Source organism: Plectropomus leopardus, chromosome 2, assembly GCF_008729295.1.
Source record: "Plectropomus leopardus isolate mb chromosome 2, YSFRI_Pleo_2.0, whole genome shotgun sequence".
NCBI lineage: Eukaryota > Metazoa > Chordata > Actinopteri > Perciformes > Serranidae > Plectropomus > Plectropomus leopardus.
In genome coordinates this window covers 715,151-732,933 of record NC_056464.1, presented here as the reverse complement: position 1 = coordinate 732,933, position 17,783 = coordinate 715,151, and the positions used below count along the sequence as shown (strand labels likewise).

At 41.2% G+C, this 17,783-nt stretch overlaps 1 protein-coding gene across 1 annotated transcript in view; it reads right to left on the bottom strand.

Annotated features, from left to right (window-relative positions):
* Positions 1-456: 456 nt before the first annotated feature.
* apobec2a (apolipoprotein B mRNA editing enzyme, catalytic polypeptide-like 2a) overlaps positions 457-17,783 on the bottom strand; it is a 29,447-nt gene continuing 12,120 nt past the window's right edge. The window contains exons 2-4 of the mRNA XM_042497977.1: positions 8,930-9,145; positions 7,551-7,859; positions 457-892 (exon numbers count right to left, since the gene is read on the bottom strand). Of these exons, the coding sequence (XP_042353911.1) occupies positions 7,556-7,859; positions 8,930-9,145 (520 nt within the window). The 3' untranslated portion in view covers positions 457-892; positions 7,551-7,555. The remainder of the gene's footprint in view (positions 893-7,550; positions 7,860-8,929; positions 9,146-17,783) is intronic.

Here is a 17,783-nt window from a genome sequence, read left to right as displayed (position 1 = left end):
TTGATCTAAGCTGTATGCACAGGGAAGACTATTAACTCTTTAATTTTGATGCCATACGCCAGAACAAGATCAAGGGTGTGGTTGAAGCAGTGGGTGGGTTTATGTACACACTGACTGAAACTGTTTCTTCCTTTGAGAAACTCTAAGTAATTGTTAATAGCAGACACATGTTGGCTGTTTGCCTGAAAATATTACATATGTATGTTTAAAAAAGAGCCTCTTGGTAAAAGAGTGAAAATTTTACAATTATGGTGACACTTCCCTTCTCTTTAATATAAAAGGCTGGCTTCGTTCTCAAAGCCCCAGATGCCCAAATCCCCAAATTCCATGTTTGTTAGTTGGATTCCAGTAGTTCGACTAAATTCAAAGCTATTTGGGAGTATGGACTGAAATCCATGGAAATTACAGTGTTTTTCTTTTAGCGAAGATGTCAGTGAAGTCCTCCCACACAGGTCATGTAAACAAGTATGTGTCCATTTGTTTTATTTAACTGTCACAATGTACAGAGAGTGGTGAGCAGAGGACTAGAGGTGTAACAGCTATTTTAATCCCATTACTTTCTCAAAGTGTACATCAGGCCCAGTTGTCTTTCACACACAGGAAACCAGATGTGGGGATGGCTGTCAGATGTTGTGGAGAGGGTCTTTCACTGTGGCACAAAAAAGTGTGATTGCAGCATCCATAAACACACTAAAGCAAAGGCAACACACACACACACACACACACACACACACACACACGCACACATACACACACACACAAACAAACATATACACACACAGCTAAACTACTCTCACAGATTCATATGCACTATGATACAAGAATAATATCAACATGAATGATCTGTAAAGTAATGATGATGACTGAGGGCGAACACATCCAAGCTGGATTCCTGTGAGAGAGAAAGAGAGAGCTTTGAGTTCTTAAAAAACACATTATGTACATACACCTTTCATAATTATCATTAGAAGGGAAAAGAACACATTCAATAAACCATTTCAAAAAGTGAGCATGCCCATCATTTTTGAGTCATACTGACACTTCAGTATTATACATGCTTTTACTCAAGTCTTGAATATGATTTAATAATTATCTCTCTTTGTTTTCTGCTAAGATACCACCGCTAAGATGCCACTTTGGCCTGTCCATAAAGGATGTAAATAAAGTACCATTTTTCTTTCAGCATTAGAAAAAACAAAATGTCATTAGATTTTGTTGACATTGGCTCTGGAAATCAGGGAAGAAAACTACACACATTCCACAAGTATTTATATTCCACCCTGCCAAAAACCTCCACTTGGTCTAGAGAAATAAATTAGACCACTGAAGTGCCAATAACCTATACTGTATATCCAAATAATCAACAAAAACCTCGGATACATCTGCCAGGAAGATAGTACATTTGATCAAGGTGTGCGAACGGGTCCATTGTTTTGGGTTTTTTTTGTGCCAGAGCCTTTCACAAAAGTTCCGACACAACAGCAGGCCTGCCGTTGGGGTGGGGGGGGGACAGATCCTGGCTGTTGTTTGTGACTGTGGTCCAAACAGCAGCTCAGAGTATCCACCCTTTTTGGAGTCCTTAGAGGGGGTGCTGGAGAGTGCTCCTTCTGGGGATTCCCTCGTTCTGCTGGGGGACTTCAACGCTCATGTTGGCAGCAACAGTGAGACCTGGATGGGCGTGATCAGGAGTAATGGCCCCCCTGATCTGAACCCAAGTGGTGTTTTGTTTTTGGTTTTCTGTGCTCACCACAGATTGTCCATAACAAACACCATGTGCAAGCATAAGGGTGTCCATGTGTGCACTTGGCACCAGGACATCCTAGGCCACAGTTCTGTGCTAATCAACTTTATAGTCGTGTTGTCGGACTTGCACCCGCATGTCTTGGACACTCGGGTAAAAAGAGGGGCGGAGCTCTCAACCGATGGTGGGGAGGACGCCGGTCAGACCTGGCAGACCCAAACGCGTTGTGTGCGCAGCGTCTGCTGGGAACGTCTGGCAGAGTCTCCCATCAGAGGGAGCTTCAACTCCCACCTGGGGGAGAGCTTTGACCATGCCACGGGGGAGGCAGGGAACATTGAGTCCAAGTGGGCCACGTTCCATGCCTCTGTTGTTGAGGCAGCCGATTGGTGCTGTGGCCATAAGGTGGTCCGTGCCTGTCGTCGGTGTCCACCAAACCCGTTGGGATGCCGTCAAGCTGAAGAAGGAGACCTATCGGGCCTTTGTGGATCGGTGAAAGGAATACTTTGAAGACCTCTTCAATCCCACCGACACACCTTCCGGTGAGGAAGCAGGGCCTGGGGACTCGGGAGTGGGCTCTCCTATATCTGGGGCTGAGGTTGCCGAGGTGGTCCAAAAGCTCCTCAGTGGCAGGGCCCCGGGGGTGGATGATATCCTTAGGACCCTGGATGTTGTGGGGCTGTCATGGTTGACACGTCTCTTCAGCATTGCATGGACATCAGGGGCAGTGCCTCTGAACTGGCAGACCGGGGTGGTTATCCCTCTTTTTAAGAAGGGGGACCAGAGGGTGTGTTCCAACTATAGAGGGGATCACTCTCCTCAGCCTCCCTGGTAAGTTCTATTCGGGGATACTGGAGAGGAGGGTCCGCCGGATAGTCGAACCGCGGATCCAGGAGGAGCAATGCGGTGTTCGTCCTGGTCGTGGAACTGTGGATCAGCTCTGGAACCTTGGCAGGGTCCTTGAGGGTGCATGGGACATTGCCCAACCAGTCCACATGTGCTTTGTGGACTTGGAGAAGGCATTCAACCGTGTCCCTCTGGGAGTCCTGTGGGGGGTTCTCCGGGAGTATGGGGTATCAGACCCCCTAATATAGGCCGTCCATTCCCTGTACGACCAGTGCCAGAGCTTGGTCCGTATTGCCAGCAGTAAGTTGGACTCGTTTCCAGTGAGGGTTGGACTCCACCAGGGTTGCCCTTTGTCATTGATTCTGTTCATAACTTTTATGGACAGAATTTCTGGGCACAGCCAGGGCGTTGAGGGGGTCCGGTTTGGTGACCTCAGGATTGGTCCTTGCTTTTTGCAGATGATGTGGTCCTGTTGGCTTCATCGGGCCGTGACCTTCAGCTCTCACTGGATTGGTTCCCAGCTGAGTGTGAAGCCGCCATGATGAGAATCAGTACCTCCAAATCCGAAGCCATGGTTCTCAGCCGGAAAAAGGGTGGAGTTCTCTCTCCAGATCGGGGAGGAGATCCTGCCCCAAGTTGAGGAGTTTCAGTACCTCTGGGTCTTGTTCACGAGTGAGGGAAGGATGGAGCGGGAGATCGATAGGCAGATCGGTGCGGCGTCTGCAGTAATGCGAACTCTGCACCGATCTGTCGTGGTGAAGAGGGAGCTGAGCCAAAAGACAGAGCTCTCGATTTACCTGTCGATCTTTGTTCCTACCCTCACCTATGGTCACAAGTTTTGGGTAGTGACCAAAAGAACAAGATTGCGGGTACAAGGGGCTGAAATGAGCTTCCTCTGTACGGTAGCTGGCCTCTCCCTTAGAGATATGGTGAGAAGCTTGGTCATCCGGGAGGAGCTCGGAGTAGAGTTGCTGTTCCTCTGTGTTGTGAAGAGCTGGATGAGGTGGCTCAGGCATCTAATTAGGATGCCTCCCAGACACCTCCCTGGTGGTGACACGCTGGAGTCTCCCAGAGCTGGACGAAGTGGCTGGGGAGAGGGAAGTCTGGGCTTCCCTGCTGAGGCTGCTGCCCCCTCGACGCGACCCCGGATAAGCGGTAGGCAATGGATGGATGGATGGATGGATGGGTGTTCTGAATGTGATTAGTGCTACTTTTACTTTCTAATTTTCCTGGCTTTTTTGATAGCTTCATGTGTTTCACCTGTGTCTTGTTTCACTCACGTTTGCAGTTGGTAATCAGCCCTTGTGTATTTAAAACCCGGTGTTTCCTCCATTCAGTTGCCAGATTGTCATTGTCGCCCCAGAGTGCTCATGCTTTCCAGCCTTTTCTTTGTACTTTGGTACTTTTTGTGATTTCCCTGAATGGACTTTTCTGGCCTTGCTGACTGCCTATAAGTGTATGACCCATACTTTCTTCAGTAAAGATTTGAATTTGAAAAACTGTGATTGTTGTTTGGTGCTTTTCTCTGTATCTGAGTCCCACTTTTGTACTAAAACATTACAACAATATGCATTTGCATCATTGGAACATATTTCAGCGTGTCATCTAATACTCCCACCCCAAGCAGGATATTGTTAAATGGTGTGGCCCATCTGACAGAGTGGGTCAGAGACGCGCAGAACACGTGCCGGTATTGATAAGATATAAAGCGAACTGTAGCCTGGTTAGCCAAATCAGAATGCTGCAACAAAAAGAAGGTCTAACTGTGACAAGAGTAGTGACAGAGTAGTGACTGCCAGCTGCATGATTTCAAATAACCATGGTGCAGTGGGTTTTTCTGTACTGGTTGTGGGTGCAGCCTGTAGGGGTCATGTCATGTAGGCTTCAAACAGAATCAAGCTGCAGCTATTCATGTGTCCAAAAAAGTGAAGGAGCAGCTGAAGGTGAGTGAGGTAGAGTGATGATGTAATTCAATTTTAAAGCTACAGTGAAGACATGGGTATCGTATTAAACAAGAGAACCTGCAGCATCCCCTGGCACCAACCATATCATGCTGTTTTTTCAGAAAGGGGGCTAAATAACGCTTTCACTAAATTTGGGTGAGGAAAAAAAAGAACATTGCCATTTATCAAAATGTTGTATTGAAATATTCTGAATTGGGGTCCCTAATCAGTCTCGAATAGACAGCAATACTGTATACACTATATCAGTTCTGCACACAATTTGACAATATGTGATTAATGTAGCCCTCAAGATCAAATGAATAACTCATGATTTGATCTTATGGTTTATTACATTTGAATGCATTTCTTCAATCAGTGTTTGATTTTACTTTTCTTTAATCATTTAATGGAGGGCAAATTTTTCAGCCTGGAGGACACATGACTACCTTTGTTTTTCAAAATAAAAATAAAAACTTGTGGAAATATGATTGCATTTTACTCACAGGAAGTATGACACATGTTACCTGTGTTTCTTTATGTTACCTGTGGTCACTCTTTATAAATTTGAAATCCCATATGGTCAAGAGGGAAATACTTGACTGCCTCTCCCAAAATTTCCCAACGCCTGGCATGCAAAACAGACTCAGTAGTCTTCAATTCCTGATTTCACACAGATGTCCTTTTCTGGGCAGCAGAGAGTATAGCTTTCCCAAAGCTTAGAGTTCAAACTCCCCTTCCCACACTGAGGACATCAACTACATTTTGTTTTAATGTGAACCAAATTTAAAAATCCACTGGGAAACCATCAGTGCCAGCCACTTTTCCATTCTCTATACTTGTAGGTGGAGTTATTGGAGACAATGGACACTCCAGCTCAGCATCTGTTGACACTGATATCTGTTGTAAAGGAATTCTTGTGCTACAACTTTTTTCGACACTTCCTTCTGCTTAGCATGGCTTTTCTACAATAGAGAAGCACTTATCAACATCAGGAAAAGTTGTGTGGGATTTGGACTAAGCACAGCATATTGCAAGAGGATCCCCACTGGTGGCATGTGCTGTGCGGCAAGTCTGATCAGATGGAAGAAACGAAACCAAAAATGCCGGACAAAGAGAGGGAAGACAGCCAGCATCAGGGCGAGGCTGACCCAACTTGGACCGAGAGCTTCTTCTCTACCAGGCCTTCTCCTGGTTAATGTACGGTTGCAGGAGAGTGGATGAGATGCAATTAGTAACGGGAGATCAGAGACTGATCTGCGCAAATCTTCACAGAGACATGGTTAAACCCATAATGTCCCGGGTCAAGCTGTTGCACTGGATGGACTGACCTTGTGGGGCTCTGATGCAAATTCAAAAAATGCATTGCAGGAACTGAATGATGCCACCAGCAGCAACATGCCCAAGGAACTGGATGGAATTTTCACAGTAGCTGCTGATTTTAATCCATCATCCTACAACTCCAAAGATGTAGCAGGATCAAGGACAAAAGTAATTTCGTTTTTTAACTTGGTTTAAAAAATGACCAATCAATCTACTTTCTACCTTCTACCTTCTCTCTCTACATTCACAACTATAGAGCTCTGAAAGATTCCACCGTTCTCTTCTTGATACAGAGCTCATGCCCAGTAGCTCTTTGGATGCAGTGTGTCAGGCAAGCCTGACCAGTTTTCCGTCGATGAAAGAAACATTTGGAAGGCGCTTACTTTATGTTTTGAGCCCACACAGAAATGCCCTTTACATTTTGTGTCCTTATGTCCACAATCTCAGTCTCTAGGGGCCCCGTTCTCATTGAACAGGCATAACAAAGTGATAGGTGTTAGGGGCACAGACGGTGTGAGTGTCCCCAAGCTCCTGCTATTTTGATTTGTGTTTGTGCTACAAACTGCAAACGGACTGGGCAAGGTGGAATATAAATCAAAAGGTGTGACAAAAAATAAACACTCTAATCACTCTCGAACAGCTGAGCCAATTGCAGTTTTGCATGATAACTCAACAATTGAATCAAATAAATATTGTCCCGCTGGTGCAGAGCTGCACAAAGAGAACTGGCGCCACAAATCTAATAGAATAATTACAGACACCAAATTGTGGAAAAAATCTATCTTTTAAAAACAGGCATTTCAAGAATATATATGAAACACTGGAATTTTTTTTCTGGTTTTACAATTTTTATTAATATACTTATACTTATGTCAGGGGGTAACCAATGGAAGAATCTCTTTTCTTTTTTTTTTAAAACCCAGACCTAAAATATTTATTCATCACTTCACATCAAACACAGTGAGATGACATTAGGTCACAGACTTAAGACATCAGTTTTCTTGTGCTGTGATCAGATGCTTTTTAAAAGCCATTTGACACTTTGAAACCTGAGCAAACTGGTTTGATTTCTTCAGAAAACACGGGCAATGATAATAAAGAGAAAGGCAATGAGCAACTTGGCAAGAAATGTCCCACAAATTGCAAGAAATTAGTAAAAGGTGAGAAGAAAATGACCTGAAAATTATTTATTTTATCAAAAAATACAAAAAAAAATATTTATAGTTAGATTGATTATGTATTTATGAATCATGTAACATTAAAAAAAGGATTTTTTTTTTAATTTTCAGGACTTTTTTCTTGTTCTTGTTTTTATTTGTTTACTTTACTTGTTTAGTTTTCTTTATTTGCAGATTTTCGTGTTGTTTTAAAGAGATCAAACCAATTTGCTCAGGTTTCAAAGGGTTCAAAGTAGGAATGTAAATAACAAAAAAAAATTAACAAATTATGCTGAAAAAGTTAAATGTGGGATGCCTAGTGGCCATGATGAAAACAAGATAATCATTAAGTCCATAGTTTAATTCTGGCATGCACCTTTGTTGCATGTTATACTTCTCCCTCTCTCCCTCTCCCTATCTCTCTCTCTTTCTCTTACTCCTTCTCTCTCTCCCTATCCTTCTCTCCCCATGTTGCCTGTCTCTATCTCTACCGTCACTATTGAGGCAGAGGGCCAGCAAGCAGCAGATGATTTCTTTAACACTTACTGTGCTCACTGTAGAATTTCAGCCAGCTTCTCCTGGTAATACTCATAGTTCTCTTTGCAGTCCTCCCACAGGTTCAGAGGTTCATCCTCGTTCTCCACAAACGTGTCCCAGGTGTAGGAGAAGTCCAGGGGCTTCATCACCCTCAGTTTACAGCCACCGGCATGAAGGGCCTTCAATCCAGCCTGGATCTCCGTTTCCTCCCACTCAAAGAGCCGAGCAGCAAAGATACTCAGCTTGAGGGTTTTCCTGGCCTTCAACACTTCAGCTATCTTTGCTGCACAAGCACAGCATGGACTGGAAGACACATACCTAAAAGGAAGATGGCAGAATGAAGAAACAATATCAAACATTTTTGACCATCATTGTATCAGTACATTAATAAGATACCCTAAGATTCATGTAATGTATAGATATAGGTTGTTTACATTTTTGTATATGAGAGTGTGTGGCTCTAAAGGACTGTGACACTGACACAAGTGACATCACAGTCATCTCATAACAGGCAACAGGACAACAGAGTTTTAACCACAAGAGGAATTTACCGACAAGAAAATAATTTAATGCACAATATGCATGGTATTCAAAGAGAGACACTGAGTCAGTATATAACAATGTTTACAACATTTCACACTCCAGTATACTTGAGGAATATTTACTTTCAGCCTAACTGATAGTGTTTTTTATTTTTTATTTTTTAAATGTATATTCAACTTTTAGAGGTCACCTCACAATCGTTTTTTATTGCCGCAGTTAAGTGTGTGCAGTGGCATCCAACAGCCAGCAGAGGGCCACAGCAATATCCAACAGCTTGAATCCCTAACTGATCACTGTTTAAACAGAAATATATTGCTTCCAGCTTATCACATAAAACGAGATGAATGAGGCAATACTCTATTGCTTTTGCATAAGTTTGATGATTAAGTTTCTTGTATGTTAACATAGAACTATTAATCACTTAAATTCTATACAAAGAAATAATGTTCATATATAGTTGTAATTGTTCCCCAGTTTGTTTAGCTCTGAATTGCAATTGATAGTCCTGTATGTACTACACCAAATTCATGACAGCTATATTATTTGCATGTATGGATGCACAGTATATAATCATGAATACATATTGTGTGTACTTTATAGTCATGAATTGTTAAAATTTCACATTTGTCAGTTTATGGTGTAATATAATATTTGACTAGAGCTCCAAAATACAAATTCAGTTCATTTGTGCATTTAAGAGCATCTGTATGAATGCTAGTGTCAAAATATTTAAAATAAGCATGAAAAAAAGCCAATTTTGTCCAAACATTTAAAAAAGAATTGTCTCTTAATTTGCCACATTCTCTAAACCACATACCATCTGACAGTTATACAGAGGTATGTACCAGGTGACTGTGTATTTGTATGCAGGCTCATAGTCGGGCAGACACTGTATGAAGAATGCCTCCTCAGCATGGGGCCCCATATGCTCATCCTCCAGGTAGCCTCTCAGTAGCCCATCAGGTTTATCCACAAGGTAGCACAGGTAGGTCTTGTTGCGGCCAGAGGAGTATTCCACATTCTTGAACTGGAACTTAAAGGCAAAAGGATCAATCCGGTCCCTGTGTAAAACAGAATAAATAACAAAAACATTGGTGAGTCAGGTTTTATATACTGACATAATGCAAAACCAGGTGGGACAGGGGGTGGGGTTTGGTTGGAGCAGATCAGCATCTCCTGTCAATTATAAGCAAAACATTAAGGGTTGTAGTACATAAAAAATGCTCTGTCTTCTTTACAGAACACACCCTGTTCTGATGTGCTGCAGTAAAGCTTTTTGTCTAATTTCCAAAGTGTCTAACAACTTACCCCCACTACACTTAAATTGGACACCAGGGGATGATTCAGACTGAAAAGTTACACTTTGGGGGAGTTGTCTTGTTGTCCATCTTTCTTGTCATGTTGTCCAACTGCTTGTTTAGGATAAGTGCATTTAAGATTGTTTTCCAAGTTGGCGGTAATGACACCCGATCACACCATCTAAATTGTGCAAATGCAAAGATAATGTCAGATTCCTGCCAAACTTGACCAGTGATGACATGCTCATCTGTATGTCATCATTCAGCCGCTGACTGTCTAGGTGCGGTCCATCAAACGATGTAGGTTTTGTAGAAAATTGTCAAACTTTCTAGGGAAAACCTGGTTTGATTAGGATGAAGCTGTCCTCATCTCATCTGAAGCTGTGTTAGAAAATAATTTAATATCAGAAAATGAAATTCATTTATTTTGTCTGACTGAAACCTGGCTGTGTCCTTGAAGAGACACATTCCTGGAGCCTATTATGCAATCCAAAACCTACTCCAAATTACAATTAATTTGAATGCCTTGTTCTATGGTCTTTCACAACCAACATGGGAAACCTTACAGCTAATTCTATTTTTATAGTGTATCCTGAATTTTGTTTTTTTAATCAAGTTCAGTGCTTAAATCAGATGAAGTTATGTATTACTGTAGGGGATGTTAATATTCACGTGGAAATTGGTAATAATAGCCTCAGTATTATATTTATCTCATTATTAGACTTAATAGGCTTCAGTCATACATAACCCATGTCTCAATGTTCTCTACCATCCTTTAACTATACCAAAGTGTACCAAAGGCACTCCTGAACTGATTATCTTATTTATAGTGCTGCAGTCTCACTGCGAGTGACACTTGACTCTTAAAAAAAAGATAATGAAACAAAGACACTCAGCTCTGAGGTGTAACACACAAACCTGCAAATCAAAATGAATGTTGCAAAAAATTTAAAGGAATAGTTCATTTGACCTGCAAAAATCCCTTTGGATGCAATGCCAGAGCCAACTGAACCATGAACATGAACCTCAAATACAGCTGTAAGACCTGATAAATATTTAAAAAGCTTTTCTTCCATTGGCCCTCATTAACTAATGACAACAATGTTTACATCTAAACCTTCAACTTGTCTCTTAGACCCCATCCAAACTAGGTAATTTAAAATAAAGTTTTTCCCTTAACTAACACTTTATCAGACATGATCAACATGTCTTTAATAACAGGCAACCACAGTCCTAAAGTAGCTGTAGTTAACCCTCTCCTTGAAGAGCTCACTTTTGATCCAGGGGTTTTAGCCAAGACCTTTAAGAAAGTGGTCACTTATCAGCTATATGACTTTCTCCATACAATTTATTTGAGAATTTCAGGATTTGGAGTGGCATATAGCACAGAGAGACAGCACTGGTAAAAATGATGAATGAAAGCTTCAAACAAAAAACTGGTTTGTCTTATTTGATCAGACTGCTGCATTTGTCACAAATGAACACTGAACTGACTCTTCACTCGACCCAAAGTTATACAACTTAATACCCTGTGGTCTTCCTGTTAACCCCTGTAATTAATGCAATCACTGTCATACACCCACAAAGACTAGTTCCCCAACCACATCTGTAAATGTTATGCCCTTTTTCCTTATCTCTATGACAAGAAGAAACAGACAAAAGAAACACACTATTCACCATCCCTCTGCTGTCAGGCCTAAAAACTTGATTACTATCACTTGCATGCCTCAGCTTCCCATTTCAGTTTCACCAGCTGTTTTTGTCCCTTTTGACACCTAATCACTTTCAAACATACACTTTGTTCTTTATGACTTTGTTACATCACAAAATTTGGGTCTCCTATGTCTTATTATAATCTGGTTTAAAAGAGGGAACTGCTGCCACCTAGTGGTGCTTTGTTCAACTAAGTGTTGGCTGTAATTTATAAGAACCACTTCGACTGCGTCCCACTAATTTCTGGTTCTGTTCATAGTTTTGAACCATTAACTTTTGAAAATGCTGGAGAAAATCTCTGTATAGCTGCAGGTGTGACAAGTTCATGGGAGGAGGGAGCAATCGAAAGACAAAGAGAGAAACTCCTGTACATTGTCCTGCGTACTGCTGACATATTTATTGAGTGAAAAAAAAAGTTGTTTTTTTTTTGTGTACCACACATTCATCAGGTATAATGGCAGCATCAGAACATTTCTACATATATACAAACAGAGACTGCCTTAATTTTTTCATCATCCAATCCATGGACAGCTGAGAATGATGATCACCTGCAACCGCTTTACATCATCAGCTGAACAATAGTTATTTTTTTTCCATAGATCACAACCTCAGGTCATCACAAGTCTGAGCATCTGAACAAATGAAGCAAATAGAATGGGCATCAAACATATCATTCAGCATACATGCAGTCAGCAGAAAGGAAATCAACTCCTCCAGGCCAGAGACAAAACACAACCAAGTGAATCCATTTTTTTTTAACTTTATAAAAAAGAAAAAAAAATCTAAAAATTGTGATATATATGTGTATGTATATATTTTTTAGATCATGTAAAAATTTCATATCGGATTTTTTCTAGTCTGCTTTTTATTTTGGTTGATTCACCATCGAAAAGACAGTAGAAAGGCTGGGCATAGATGGAAAAAAAAATCAAACCTCCATGTTCACTACCTTCTAATGTAAGAGTTACTTGGACACATTCTAATTCTTCACGATCTAATGTTGTCATCATCCCTATTTGTTATTCTGTCACTTTCAGGTGTCATCATATTTATTTTTGAATGCTATGTAGTTGTCTGCACTGAGCAATACTAACAAAGGTTCGCAAAGTCAGACAATTAAAGCCAGTCAGCTAATCTGAAATTTAAATAAAACAGTACATGGATCCTGTTTACGGCTGCTGATTAAACATTACTTTCACTGATGTTCATCAGTGCCTCAATTGCATAGAATGACAGAACAGGCTGTTCCTCAGCCCTAAATTTACAGAGATTTTGATTCCAGATTCCTAAGTTTGAGAGAGACAAATCTTTGGCTAGGTAGTTATCACTCAGTCCTGACGCTTTCACTATGGACATTGTGTAGGTCCACTCAGACTACCTGGGAAAAGCCACAACCAAGAAGGGTTCATTAACCCCCTTCCCGTAAGGTTTAAGGCCAGCTGTGAGATCTGTCAGTGAGGCTCTCACCCCAAGACCCCAGGTCTGCCTGGGAATAAATTATGCACTTCATAAAGTTATAAAAAAGCAGTAGGAAAGGTTCAGTAGGAACCAATCAGAAATGTATTTAAAGACGAAGTTTTTTAGTATAAATGATATTTTATAGCATCCATGACTAAATCAAACGATTCTATCATGTCTGACATGTCACTAAGAAGTAACCACAAAATAGTGGGGTACTGCTGTCAAGTGCCACATTCCATAGCACACGTACATACGTACATGATTCCAAGCCTTTAATGATGCTGATGTTTAAAAGTTAAGTTACTGGCTTAACGGGGAGAGAGAGATAAGAGCTGAGTCTCACAAATAACAGTCTAATAATAATGCAGTGAAATTCCAGGCTCAGCCTTGCAGACAGTGTAAATTTAGCTCTGCTCTGCTTGCTGATGCTGCCCCCACTGTGTCAACCTGACACCCATCTGGGTGTCAGGTTGATTTCACCATCCTTCATGTTTGCTTGAGTCCCACAACAGAAACAGGTGCTGTGGTTATATTTAATCCTGCTGAAGATCCTGTCATCTATTTAAGGACCATACCAAAGATCTTGCATGGTCAGGCTATGCAGTATCATATAGTACAGTATATTGGGGGGACACCCACAATAAGCTATAAATATATGCTGGGCCCACTCTAGCCATTTTGGTGCTTTACAGCATATGACATCCCTCTGCCCTTAGACCCTCACATCACCTAAGGAAAAACTCCAGAAAAAGAACCCCTGTAACAGGGCAAAAAAAAAAAGGAAGAAACCTCAGAGGGGCGGCAGAGGATGATGAGGAGTCGCTCTTCCAGGATGGAAAGATGTGCAATAGATGCCGTAAATAACAATTGAATAACAATTATGACAAAAAGGAAAGAGAAAGAGAGAAGGAAAGAGAGGGGGAGAGATGCACAGCAATAATCGAAACAGACGCATGTCATATTACAATAACAATAGGTGTAAAATTACTAAATGCACTCTATGATAATATTGTGGGTCCCATGAGTCCCATGCGTATATTGATAGTGGAGGCGTGGCTCAAAATAATGGCAGTAGATGGTTGTGTCAAGCATGATCACGGCATCTGTGCAACCAGGACACACAACACAGGCATAATTTCAGACAGGACCACAGCAATGGCAAAACCAAGACCACGATCACGGCGTACCGTATCAATGCAGCCACAGCACGAGCACGACCAAAGGCAGGGTCACAGCACCAGCACAGCTATTACTGCAATCAGGCGCAGCCAAGATCAAGAGAGAAACAAGGCAGCAGCAATGCTCCAGAGAGGCAACGGAGTTAGCATAATGCAGTAAACAGATATGACCATTTTCAGATGGAGGGAGCAAGAGAAGGAAAAAGGAGCTCAGTGTGTCATAGAAAGTCCCCTGGCAGATTAACCTATGTCAGCCTAGCTAGGGGCTGGTCCAGGCGACCTGAGCCAGCCCTAATTATAAGCTTTATCAAAGAGGAAGGGCTTAACTCTCTAAGGAAAACAGAGCCAGAGTGGCAGGTCTGAACGGACTCAAAACCACCCCGCCGGATCGTGGCAAAAGCTCTGCCACCCCCCCCTCCTCCCCGTCACATGGGCGGGGATTTCAACTGAGCACAAGAAACTTGTGCTCCAGGAATATACACACTAACGAAACTAGGGCCACTAATCAACTAGTGTGGGTTAAATATAAAGGTCAGAGAGCAGTGTTAGTCCCCACTGCTCTCTGACCCTTCTAGATAGTTCCCAGCAGGTTAAACCTATGTCAGCCTAACTATGGGCTGGTCGGGCAACCTGAGCCAGCCCTAATTATAAACTTTATCAAAGGAAGGTATTAAGTCTACCCTTAAAAGTGGAAACAATGTCTGCCTCCCTGACCGAAACTGGAAGATGGTTCCATAAAAGAGGAGCATGGTAGCTGAAGGCTCTGGTTCCCATCCTCCTTTTGGAGACTTTGGGAACCACAAGTAACCCTGCGTTTTCAAACGGAGTGATCTTGAAGGTTGGTAAGGAACGATTTGCTGGGGCAACCGAATAATAGGAAGTTCCAGTAATCCAGCCTAGTAGTAACAAATGCATGTACTAATTTTTTTCAGAATCTGTTTAGAACAGGATATGTCTTATTTTTGCGATGTTGCGCAAGTGAAAGAAAGCAGTCCTAGAAGTTTGTTTTATATGGGAGGCAAAAGATAGATCTTGATCAATTAAAACTCTGAGATTCCTTGCAGTTGTGCTAGATGCCAAGGTAATGCCATCTAGAGAAATTACATCCTTAGAAAAGGAGTTTCTGAGGTGTTTGGGGTCCAAGAACAATAACTTCAGTTTTGTCTGAATTTAACATCAAGAAATTACGGCTCGACCAGCCTTTTATGTCCTTAAGACATGTTTAAAGTCTAGATAACTGATCGGTTTCATTTGGTTTCATAGATAGACACAGTTGTGTATCATCAGCATAATAACAGAGTGGTTTCTAATTATGTTAGAATTAATCATTCTAATTATGTTGCCTAGGGGAAACATATATAAAGTAAAAAGGACTGGTCCAAGCACAGAAATGTACAATGTATTTTAGACTGAAAGACAGAGATAGCTTATGTAGTGCACACTCAACAGGGGGTGGGGGTGGGATGCGATAGACACTGATGCTCTGCACTCTAATGTTAGTTTTATACTGTAGGACAAGGCATATGTTAAGGATGGCCCCGGTGCCTCATCAGGCCGTGATTTCAGGCCTGCCCCAAAAAATCCTGGACAATGACATGGAGAAAAACAGTTTAACGGCCCAACTCGACAATACAGTTTAACACAGTTCACAGGTCTTTTCATGTTTTCAACAAATTTTTTTCTGTTGTGATTCTATGCTGGAAATTTAAAGCTGCAAATGTTTCTTTTGCCATGTAACAGGTCACTTCATTGTAGCTTGTCCCTCTCCAAAAGAAAATGCATCATGAGTTCAAAAAGTAAAAAAAAAAAAAGTGTCCATTTTTTCCATTCTGTTACTGTATTGCCAACTCTTCACACATCCATTTCAGATAAGCTTGTTAGCCTTAGCCTTTTTCATTTTGCAAGGTTCGGTCTCAGGATCAGAATAAGGTCCCAATCCAAATTCTGTGAAGTGCCGGAACGGGCCCGTCAATTCTGATGCACTTGTTTGGAGTATTAAACTCCTCTTATTATTATTAAAATTAATATTTTAGAGCTCCTCTACACTGCTCCTTTCTGCTCTTTCCGCTCATAGTTGACCCCATTGGAACTGGAATTTACGAAGTGCCAATATACTGTGTAGCCCTGGGTAATGATAAAATGATGAGTAATTTTTTTTCAACTCATGAAATGATTGAATACCCTGTACCCATGATTGAGTACCCTGGTTCTAGTGTTTCTGCTGCTGCTGCTGTGAGCTCATCCTCTGCCAACAGCCCCCCAACATTCCCACTTAGAGAATGGGTGAAGTCAAACTAAGGCACTTAGGCTGAAACACCAGCTGACTGTGCCACAGACAGTGTGCGCTCTCTGCGTTTGTGCATTTTGACCTTCAGCATCATGATAATCTTCTCAGTTCACAGCGGCACAGTTCAGTACCATCAACTGACTGTTTTAGCTCAGTTATCTTCTCCCTTTTTTTCCTCTGTGGTACATAACGCCACTACGCTTAGTCGACAGAGAGCTGCCTCTACCTGACCGATTGTAACTGAACACACAAACTTGAAGCTGTATCAATATGTACGATCATTGGCAAGGTCAAATTTCTCTCTTTTCTATATTTGGGGGGACGTGACCCCCAGTCCCCCATGGAGATTGTGCGCATGTCTTACAGTCTGGACGTAACACAGAAACTGTGAAACACCCATGAGTCATATCATCATGAAATCGGGAGATTAGCAGACCAGTTGTGAGTAGGTCAGGAGAAAGGGTTAAAAATAGGGAGACTCCAGCGTAAATCAGGAGCATTGGCAGGTATTTTGTTACCAGATTACTTAACCAGCACTACAAAAATAAGACCAAACAGGAGTCTTCCATTAAAAGCAGCAGTGGAAAACATAGAAAACAATAATAATGTTGAAAAAGCTCTACTTAACAACAAAAATGCTGCTCGTTAATTCAAACACTTTTAAACCTAGAGTTTTCTTAATACCCACACACCTAATGAAGCTGCTTTTCTTAGTTAAGGCATAGTGCAGAGTTTGTATGGATTTCATTTTGAAGTACCTTTTACAAATGCGAAGAGTTAATTAACAGCAGAAGTTTATTGTAGGCTAGTTATGTGTTTTTCAAATTATAGGTAAAGTTAGAGGTTGATCTGCATCAGCATTTGGACATTTTATCGTAACTGCAATAAAATAATGCACAATACACCACCCAGACTATAGGTCAGGTTATTAAAGCTGTTTCTGTTCTGTTTCTGTTTCTGTTTCTGTTTTCTTGTTGTTGCATGTCCTCTCATGGGTTGAAGACTCCCAGCCCTCTGGTAGGGGGTCTGTCCAACACCGGAAGTGACTTTGCCCCACCTCTGTTTATTAGGATAGACAATGATTTGCCCTCTAAGGGGGAGAGAGAGGGTCAAGACCACCATGCCCAGGCCGAACCCAGCATAGGGCACCGCCATGCCACCAGCGAGCCAATACCCAAATGATAGCTGCCGCCAAACCCTCCAGACCAAAACCCCGGCCCCAAAATCGATCCCAAATGCAGGATACAACCAATAAATAAATAAATAAATAAATAAACTTCCCTTACTATGACAGTTGTTATAATAATAATAGTAATAGTAGTAATGATGATGATGATGATGATGATGATGATGACGATAATAATAATAATAATAATAATAATAATAATAATAATAGTATATGACAATAATAATAAAGAGTAAACACCAGCAGCAACAAAGAGAAACAATTTTTCCAAAAGAGTGCAAAAAAAGAGCGAAAAGGGGGATTAAAAAAATAAAAAAAATAACAATAATATCAGCCATTAATTTTGGAAGGAGAGGCTACACAAAAGAAGGGGAAAAATAAATAAATAAAAAATAAGAGTATGCACTAAAATGGAAAAATAGAAAAGTAGGAAAAATAAATCTTGTTGTCACTCACAATGATAACGTAAAAATAAATAATTAATAAGAATAATAAGTCTTAGGAAGAAAAAAAACAGAAAAAAGGACCCTTCATTGTGAACTGAAAAAAGGGGAGGTGAGAGGTAAAAACATGAAA